We start from the raw sequence: 10,059 nt of genomic DNA, 5'->3' as shown, positions 1-10,059 counted from the left end.
TACCCTGGACTCATCCACAATACCCTTATACCCTTTTTTATCTTTTTTATTTTTTTTTTTTTGACAATTTTATCTCTCAGCTTTTATTAGGTAAAAAATAAAAGAACAAAAGGAAAATTTTGGTGTGGGCTCATGATATGGTGGATGATGAGTCATGCATGTGGGACATGTGTGCCCTTAATTTCGTAATCAGAGGCTGAATTTAGTCCCATGTGTCCTACACAACAGAACAAAATCTGAATATCTCATAAAAGTGTGGTTCCCACCACGTGCAAGTGGGCATGTTAATGTTAGGGTTGGTTGATGCACTTTTATGATCAAAGAAGAGTACCTTTGTCTTACACAAGCAACTTGCTTTTGTACCAACACACCATCACTCACTCACTCACTCACTCCCTCACTCCCTCACTCTCTTCCAATTGGAGTGTGGTTCTTCTATAATTACTTGAAAGTATTTGTGAAAAAAATACAAAAAATGAATGAATGGAGTTCTGTGAGGGTTAAGTTAGTGTCATATCTCAAGCCACTCATTTTGTTTTGGCCATGAATTCTTTACAATCACTTGAGAGTATAAGTGAATCAAAAAGGAGGTGTGAGATGTGCGAGAAAAAAGAGGACTTTTATTTTATAGGTATTTTTCAAAGTGACTTTGTATGTGATTCTTTAATCAACTATGGCATTTGCCAAGCAAGGTCTGAAAACTTTTCAGGGTTCTTTTGGAAGTCACTTGAAAGTATTGGTGAAACAATAAAGAGTGGGGAATTGTAGGTTTCATTGGACTGCATATCCAATACCATTTGCTTTGTTTTTGGTTACAAATTCTTTATAATCACTTAAAAGTATTAGTTCAACAAAGAAAAGAGAGGGGGGGATTCATTAATATTTTATTGATGAGTTTTCTTTCATTCATGGTTAAGAGAATCTTATCGAATATCATATCTAACTGTTTAATTTGATCAAAGAAGGATGTGTCAAACTTCGGATAATAGGGATTGAGAACTAATGATGAAACTCATTACTCTAAGAATCTGATCATCACTGTCGATGATCACTTTGGTGACGAAAAAGATATGAATTAAATTTTCCTTATGCCTGATGAATGAGAAGTCATTCATTACATGGTTTTAGATGCGTATGATAAGATATCAAAAAGATACTCTGAAAAACATACTAAAATCCTATAGAGATTGGTGAACCCTAGAAAACAAATAAGAACTATTAGTACACCCTCCCTTTGCCAACAAAGAAAAACCCACCTAACTAAAAACCCAAAAATAGTATTTGGGTAGTTTATTTTTGGATTTCAGTTTAATTGGAAAAGGGAGAAAATTTGTTTGGTATTTGGGGACTAAGTAGGGGGTACTATGGTCAATTGAGAATCAAGCTGTTCTGTTCAAGTTCGCAAATCCAGGACTATTTCTAATTTAATTCCCGTAATTTTCTGTAACGACAAATACAACCTGTAAATTGTAATTTGGAAGAACAAAGAAAAGATTTTTTTTTTGAAATTTTAAAATGGAGAGAAACTGTTGTGAGGATTAATTATAAAAACCTAAAAAAAACTATCATTTTTTTTCGTTTTCTGAAATTTGGATGATTTTTTAATTATTTATTTATTTATATATTTACGTTGTGTTGATTTAAACTCAAGCCAGGCGCCTTTAAAGGCTATCTTTCTCACATTTTACTTTTTAAGATGATTGATGTCGTTTTGGTAGAAGAATGGATGTGTGAGGGAAAAGAGAGAGGGATATAATAGAGAAGGTGAAAGAGGGAGAGAAAAAAAAAGTTTGAAAAAGAAAGAGTAATCATGGAGTTTGAGGCTCTGGATTGGTTCGGCTGACTTTTTCTTCTATCTGGAACAAGGGTCTGTGAGATTTGTTAGATATCATAGATCTGTGCTCTTATGTGTACAAAATCTGGTTTATCAGAAATTTTTTCATAGTCAATCCATTTTGGAGGTCAGTTTCTACTTTAAGATTTGTTTAAAATCTTCTGGTTTTTATCTTCCAACAAAGAGCTTGAAACTACTGTTCTTACTTGATCTCTGTAAGCTTCTCTTATAGATTTACAGGAAAAATATGCGTTTTTGCATATGGGTTTTCATTCTAATGACTAAAAACCTCGTTTTGTTCAATTTTTGTCTTCAAACGAAAGCTTTGGAGATGGGTTTCATCTTTAACCATGGAAAACAAATTGTTTTTTTTTTCTTCCCTATCTTAAGTTAAAGAGAACAACTCTTAAGTTTCATTTGAAAAATGTGTTTTTTTAATTTTCGGCTCTCTTCGAAGCTGATTCTGGAGAGTGTTCGTTGGTTTTTTTTTTCTTATTTCAACGAATGGTTATATTTGCTTATTTCTGGTGCTTTGGAAAAATGTATATTTTAAACTTATCTGTTCTCTTTAATTTGGTTGAAAAGAGAATCCTTTTTTAGTGGGTTTTTTCTGCTCAACTTCCTTGTATTGTTTAAATCTAATCTTTGTGGCTGCCAAGTAGGGAAATAAATTCCTATTTAGGTTTCTGTAACTGTTCTGATACTGGTGATTCTCCAGTTTTTTTCTGGGATTTTCTTTCTGCTTAAAATTTTTTTTTTGGGTGGGGGATTTTCTTTCTGCTTTGATATTTTGTGACTGTATTTCCTTTTCTGGTTTAAAAAGCTACTTGTTATGGGTTGCGTATCTTGGGGAAGGTTATGCTTCTTTTTAAGCTAAATTCCAGAGCTATCACTTTTATCAATTGAGGAGAGTTAAGTGATATACTGATGTGGAGCGGAAGAATGAAGAAAACAAGAAATACTGGAAAGGGTTTTGTTTCCCTAGAATTATTTTTGGTTTTCTGGGTTTCAAGTGGTTGCTCTTTTAGACAGAAAGAGGGAATTTTTTTTAAAAAAAAAATAAATAAATCTAGGGTTTTGATTGTTGAACTGCTGTTTAACTCTTTCTTTTACTAGATTCGTAACCTTTTAGGTTTTTTTCTCTTTTAGAAGTATTTTTGTGTTGGAATTACTTTGTGAGTTTTCTATGGTTCTCACTCAGTCATCTTTCTTTTATACTGAATTGACTTGCAGAGGCTGGACAGGACATGGATTTTTCGGAGTCTACACGAGTTGTGTTCAACAGAATCCAGAAATTAGAACCAGAAAATGTTTCAAAGATTATTGGGTATCTTTTACTGCAAGACCATGGGGACAGGGAGATGATACGGTTGGCTTTTGGTCCTGACAGTTTGATTCATTCCTTAATCAATAAAGCCAAAGCTGAACTTGTTGTTCTATCCTCCAAGCAAAATGGTTCAGGTCCAATCTCGCCTGGTTCCATGAATCCATCACCCATTTCAGATCTGTCCTTGCAGTTTACTCCCTTTTCACCAGCTTCTTCACGGCCGTTTTCATCGCCGGCCACATTTAGGGTTGCTGCACCTTACTGGGACCCACAGGTGACAACTGACCAGCAAGGAGTACACAACATAGACTTCCTTCCACCCACATATGGAGACTCGATCTCTGATGAGTATCTTCATAATCAAGCTCAGTTCTTGAGTTTGGAGGATCAGTTAGAGCCTGTTAACAGTTTGGGACCAGATTTTTCAAACAACTATTACTATCCCGAACCAGCATTGGGAAGTCTAAATGCAAGAACCAGTAGGAGATCTCCAAGTCTTCCTGAATTCCCAGTGAAAGCTTGCCACTACTTCAACAAGGGGTTTTGTAAACATGGAACCAACTGTAGGTACTTCCATGGCCAACCCTTTTCGGATAGCTTCTCTCAGATCTTTAGCCCAAATCCGAATGAGCTTCTTAATGAGGATCATGTCTTCTTACCTGGATCCCTTGAGAAATTAGAGTTGGAGCTTACAGAGCTCTTGAAATCTAGACGGGGCGTCCCTGTATCAATTGCTTCTTTACCACTGATGTATTATGAGAAGTATGGGAGGACCCTCCAGGCAGAGGGTTACCTCACAGAGAGTCAAAGACATGGAAAGGCTGGGTACAGTCTGACAAAGCTTCTTGCTCGATTGAAGAATAGCATTCGACTTATTGACAGGTGCAGTAATGATCTCTTGTGAAGTCCCGTTTATGAAATTTTGAGTTATCACCTAACGGTTGGTCTTTTATAATGTTTGTATTTTTTTGTAATTGAAGTTACAGACCTCACGGGCAGCACTCAGTCGTCCTGGCGGAAGACGCTCCAAGATACATGGAGTATAGGAGTGAGAGGAGTGATCCAGGTGCAATTGTTGCTGGGTCTCGACAGATTTATCTAACTTTTCCTGCTGAGAGCACTTTTTCTGAGGAAGATGTTTCCAACTATTTTAAGTATGAGATTTTGATACTCTTGCAGGTTTCATTTAAATGTTTTTTTTGTCATTGTTTTAGTATTCTTATTATGTTTCTGCCGATTTTTTTGTTTGTAGAACCTTTGGGCCTGTTCAAGATGTTAGAATTCCCTGTCAGCAGAAAAGAATGTTTGGTTTTGTGACTTTTGTCTATCCAGAGACAGTGAAGATAATTTTGACCAAGGGAAACCCCCATTTTGTCTGTGGTGCTCGTGTCCTGGTGAAACCCTACAGGGAAAAATCCAGGCTTGTTGACAGGTAAAAAATACTCATTGATTTGAATGGTTTCTCTTGTCTCTTAAAGCTAGTTGTTTTAATGTTGTATCATATAAGATGATTTGAGTAATTCTTAGTTCTTAGTTTGAAATGAATCTTTAAAGTTATAGCTACAATTTCATTAGTTGGCAACCATTAGCATGGGTTGCCTAAGATTGATTTTCTATTTCTTTCATTCTTTCTCCCCGTCCTTGTTCCAGCAATTGATTATAAGATTCTCTACTAATTGAAATTAAATTATTTATATCTTTTTTTTGTTTTTCAAATTCTTTTGGGTTGAGATTGAGATTATTCTTACAACTTTCTCCTCATTGCAGGAAGTATACTGAGAAAATTGAACCCCCACCCTACTACCCGTCTCACTTCTTAGAAATGGATCCTGAGCTTCAGTCAAGTAAGTAAATCACCTGATGAAGTTACTGTATGTCTTCTATAGTTTTATTAAAATACATGATGCTGTATTTGGTAGAAACAGGAAGAATGCATACATAAAAGAAAATGCAATATTTTCTTGGTTGTTTATCGTCTGTTTGACTGTTTTAGAGGCTGTGCATCTTTCCTATAATAGTATTTTTTGGTTATTCATTGAAATGGAGGAGGAAAAAAAGGAACTTCTTGATATCTAATCTATTCCATTCATTTTCATGGTTGAAAGCATGCATTGTCTACAAAGAAGGGAAAAAGGATATTGAATGATTGAATGCTTAGGAGCACTTGGGTTAGGTTAATCATTGCGTAGGGGATCATTGAGGGATCAATTGGATAATAGATATACTTTGCATTTTTTGCTCATGTCGAAGTGGCAACAGTTAGCTCATAGTATTCAATCTTGTAGAGATTTTCAATTTTATCTTCTAATACCATGCCTTTTTTGCAATAGTGCCCAGAATCTGTGATAACTCTAGACTGATAAGGAAGCAGCTTATGGAAGAGCATGAACAGGCTCTTGAACTTGAGAGAAGGCGTCTCACCGAGTTGCAGTTGGCACCGAAACAATTGACTCAGCCATACTTTGGTTACACCATGGATGAACTGAAGCTATCAGAAGGTTGATCTTAGTTTCCATTTCGGATAGTTCAAATTTTCTTGTCCGTGCCTTTAATTGTTTATTTGCTCACTTACTTTCATGATTTTGATTTTTTTTCTTGGATGCCAAAGCTTGTGCAGATCACAATGAGTTCCCTTCAGCTGATCGGTTCAATTACTTATTGGATGTTTTAAACAATGGTTCAACTAGTGATGACAAAACCAGGCACACAAGCTCAATTTACACTGACCAGGAGAGGTAAATTTTTTTAAGATTCTTCTTTTGTGGAATTCTTTTGGGGAGATTGTGCAGTTGGGGAGGGGGGGGGGATCATAATAAAACATTGTAAAATAGTTTATTTGTTTGTCAATCTGAACCTCAAGGATGTGCTGTTTTTTGCCTTGCCTGGTGGATTACAAGTTAACATTCTTATTTATATCCAGAATTAATGTGCTATTTTGCCTGGTGCAAAGTTTGCATTCCAAGGTCTAAGTTAGGTTGTGAAATGACTGGAACAAATGATGAAATTGGTTTTTATTACTTGCATACTTATAATTTTTTTTCCTTCGTGTCATGTAGTAGATATTATACTTGGGAGAGATTAGAAGAATTTTGTGAATTTTTTTTCTTCCTCTTATGAAGTTTTTTGTTTTCTGATGCTGATTATTTCTTGTCATTCTGAATTTTGTTACAGCCAAGGAATTAATCTTCCAGAGAGTCCATTTGCATCTCCAATACCAAGCAGTATTTCGACAGTGATATAGATTCAGAAACAGAGAAGAAATAGAGGTAGAGTACTGGATATCCAAGTCTAATGCACCCCCACCAAAAGAAAGAAAAACCCTTTCCCACCCAAAACTCCATTTTACACTTTTTTCTCCCCACCCTCCCTCTCTACATACATTCATCTCAAGCAATCCGTCAAGCTCCGCGCAAGTTCATACTGAGGAAGAAAGAAACATAGCTTCTTCTCCCTGATACATGGGTGGAGTAGGAGGTTTCAAAGAGGAATCAGTCATACAGAAAGCTAGAAAGCTACATGTAACAAGTTTCTACACTTTTTTTTTACTGTAATCACAGAAAGCAAGCAAAAAAGTCTGGAACCTAGAAGAGATGTATTATAGTTTGCCTTAGTGGAAGAAAAAAACTACAGAACATGCAGGGTTCAAAGAAAAAAAAAAGAAGTGTAGAATCTCTGCAACACTTAGAAACAGATGGAAATAATTTTTACTTAAACAAAGGGTTACTTAGAATCTTTATACCATAAAGTCTTTTAGCATATTCTATTGTTATCTCCAATTAAAATGGATAATGGATTTAAGTGTTATTTCTGTTTTCAATAGTTTGCTCACAGATATTATTTTAAGCTTTGATCGTCTTTTTTTTCTTGAGGATAGATAACTTGGCAATGAAGATTGTGTTTCTGCAGTTAGACGTTTAGTTAGGTTACATGATTGAAACATCTCAACTTTGATGAGGGGTATTATAGTTTAATGTGATCAGAAAATTACTCCATTAGCATTGCTTTAGTCTCTCTAGTTGTTACTCTGGATTGATATGTGGGGACAGACAATATGTGGGGTTGACCTTACTACATTGGGATACTAGCAGATTAAGACATTTCAACTATATTTTTTTGTATATTTAGCTGTTTGGATTGGAATCTCTAAGTGGCCCAGTTGAGGATAGGAATATTGTGAAGTATGTATCACCTGAGCGGACCATCCATGGGTGTCTAGGAACATGGTCTGCATTACTTGATAGACTCCAATCCGCCCATACATTTGTTCTACTTATAGTTGGAAAACCCAGTTTTGACTTGGCAGCGAATTGCAAGGATGGAAAAGGGCTGTCTTGCAGTAGCAGGGAGAGGGGAAGGGAACGCCGGAGAGGTAGAGTCCGGCGAAGTGGGCAAAGTTGCAGGGGGTTTCTGGGAGGTTGCAGAGGGGTTGGGGAGAGATTTTTGTTTAAAATTTTATAACAGCTTCAACCAGTGGCCATTAAGAGATTCCCTTGGACGTGCCGTGCCGTGGCAGTCCATGAAACATCAAAATATTGGATTTCAAGATGAAAAATAATCAAGGAAAGTTTGGGGTTCGAGGGAACAATTGGGAAAAACTCAGTTACACATGGCCATGTCAACTTGAAGGGGGACACAGACAATAAAGGTTTCATCTTGGACGAGAAATAACAGAGGTTGACCATATCATTCATTTCTGCTCTGTTCAAAACTCCATTTTTGCTCTCCCTATAAAATCATATCCAGTTTCACTTATTTTCTTACACTTCCTCTGGTATTCTAGTCAAAGTAAAAGCTCACCTTGGCTTTGTGGATATGGAAGAAAGCATTTGCAGTCAATAAGGGAGTTGGAAATCACCAACTAGTTCTTTTTTTATAGCATCTTTTGTTAGTGGCATGCACGGATGTGCCATGGACAGGGAGACTGGGAGAGTTGGAAACCTCATAAGAAAGATTCCCCAAATATAGTAATGGAAAAATGTTGTATATAATATACACATTCTCACACTCTCTCTCTCTTCTCTCATCATTAATACTTGTGAATCCCCTGTTTTATTAGTCCCACAACCCATCTTATCCCCTTAGTTAAGGGTGTTAATAGATTCGATTCCCATTTTTTTATTCGATTTTGATTTGGTTCAATTTAATAATAACCTGTTGAAACAAATAAATTGGGAAGGCAATTACAAAATTGTGAAGATACAGTTTCACAATTTCAAATTTGGTATCGTTCAACCCTTTTTACACAATTCAACAAAGAAATATATTGTAGATAATTTTACACAATCCAACAAAAACACCTGATTATAGGGATTAATTAGGTTTGGTTCAGTTATATTTATACAGGTTTTACTGTTGCACTTTATTCTGTTCGATTCGGTTCAAACAGAAGGTTTTCACCTTGAAACCGGAACTGAGCCGAATTGAATAATATTTCACTTTTCAAAACCAAAAATTGATCCAAACTTTTTTCGGTTTGATTCAGTTCGGTTTTAAACGACTGATTTCATTTTCGGTTTTATGTTCCAATTCTAAATTGACACCCTTATCTCTAATGCATGTATGATTCCATTAGTTGGATAAATTGACACCCTTCCCATTTTTGGTTCATGTACACTTCTCTTCATCCAGCCCAACCTGGGCCCTGTCAAACTGGGAGCAAACAGGAAGGTATTCTGTTTATAAAGAACTGACAAACACCAAGTAGAAAAATTTATTGGCTTTGAGGTTAGATCCTTTTGTAATGGCACTGCCATTTGTTCCAGGTTAGGGTTATGATCAACATGATTTAAACTTGGAAATATGTACTATTAAGGTTATGCTTAGAATCCAATTAAGGAATGAAAAAGAGAAAAAAAATAAGACAAAATAATGGTAACTTATTATTTTCCCTACCTCTTGAGATGAGGTTGCTCACTGCCCTATATTAACATGTCATCAATGTTTTAAGCAAGAAAGAAAATAAAATTTATTTCCTGAAATTTTAATTTTCACATATAAAATAAAGGGTAAATTACACGGATCTTCGCTGACGAATGCCTAAATTACTTCCCCCTGTGTTTCTAAAAACTACAGACATAACCCCTGTTTTTCAAAGCGTAAAATTACAAAAGTTGGGAAGAAAATTATAATCTCATGAAAATACGGACCTACAATGTCATAGTGTAGAACTAACAGAAGAGAAGAGTGTAGAGCAACACAAAAAAAGTGAGAAGAGTCAATAATTGAAGACCGAAGTAAAAGAGACAGTGAAAATTAAAAATTCAGAACTCGTGTTTTAGCTTTTTAGAATTTAGTATGATTTAGAATTGGTTTGGGTTTGATTTGTAGGGGTTGGACTTCATTTGGTTTGGTTTGAACAGATGATTGTCAACTTCTGAACAATTTCAAAAAAGGGCGTACCCAGTGCATGAGACACCTGCCACATTGGGTTTGATTTTAGGTTGTGATTCTCCTCCAGTGACAGAGATGGTAACTGTAAGGTAGGGCAAACTCTAACCTGAGTAAGGCTAGCTAAAACTTCTAAAATATCTTTCTGGTGTCTCTATGTTTAACACCAACACTCAACAAGAACTCCAACCTTTCCCATGCAGAAGCCACATTAATCTGAAAGAAGGGCATTTTTCTCTTGTAGATTTGTATGAAGTGTGATTATGTAAGTCCTATAAGCAAATTAATAATCCCATGTAGACAGTTCGGATATTAACTGAATAGATATGGGAATGCAACAGAAGAGATTAAGAACCAAGCTTTTGAATACTGGCACCACTAATACGAACGATCTTCGCAAGGGTTCTGTTAGATAGATTGTAATAAGATGAGAGACTAAATAAATATTATGTTATTTTAGTAAAGTGCTTTAGTCCCACATCGGAAAACTACAAGAGTTATAAATGGTATT

The 10,059-nt window shown here is 35.7% G+C and overlaps 1 protein-coding gene across 4 annotated transcripts; it reads left to right on the top strand.

Annotated features, from left to right (window-relative positions):
• The first annotated feature begins 1,640 nt into the window (after positions 1-1,640).
• On the top strand, positions 1,641-6,902 carry LOC122642236 (zinc finger CCCH domain-containing protein 18-like). Of its 4 annotated transcripts, none has more exons than XM_043835675.1 (8): positions 1,641-1,961; positions 3,068-4,043; positions 4,148-4,315; positions 4,414-4,593; positions 4,929-5,005; positions 5,492-5,659; positions 5,779-5,896; positions 6,333-6,902. In XM_043835675.1, the coding sequence occupies exons 2-8, from the start codon at positions 3,082-3,084 to the stop codon at positions 6,400-6,402; spliced, it is 1,743 nt and encodes a 580-aa protein (XP_043691610.1). In that variant the 5' UTR covers positions 1,641-1,961; positions 3,068-3,081; the 3' UTR covers positions 6,403-6,902. The 4 variants fall into 4 exon arrangements, with proteins under 4 accessions (XP_043691610.1, XP_043691609.1, XP_043691608.1 ...); XM_043835674.1 differs by having other exon boundaries at positions 4,142-4,315; XM_043835673.1 differs by having other exon boundaries at positions 1,644-1,961; positions 5,770-5,896.
• Positions 6,903-10,059: the final 3,157 nt, after the last annotated feature.

The sequence above is a fragment of the Telopea speciosissima genome, chromosome 10 (genome assembly GCF_018873765.1).
Source record: "Telopea speciosissima isolate NSW1024214 ecotype Mountain lineage chromosome 10, Tspe_v1, whole genome shotgun sequence".
In the NCBI taxonomy this organism is placed as follows: Eukaryota; Viridiplantae; Streptophyta; class Magnoliopsida; order Proteales; family Proteaceae; genus Telopea; species Telopea speciosissima.
Note: the sequence above shows the minus strand (reverse complement) of the source record. Positions and strands in the feature narration are given on the sequence as shown.

Coding starts and splice junctions, on each gene's coding strand:
- LOC122642236 (XM_043835672.1), top strand. CDS start 3,082: ATGGATTTTTCGGAGTCTACACGAGTTGTGTTCAACAGAATCCAGAAA. Junction 5,006..5,491: donor GGATCCTGAGCTTCAGTCAA/GTAAGTAAATCA, acceptor TTTTTGCAATAG/TGCCCAGAATCTGTGATAAC. Junction 5,897..6,332: donor ATTTACACTGACCAGGAGAG/GTAAATTTTTTT, acceptor ATTTTGTTACAG/CCAAGGAATTAATCTTCCAG.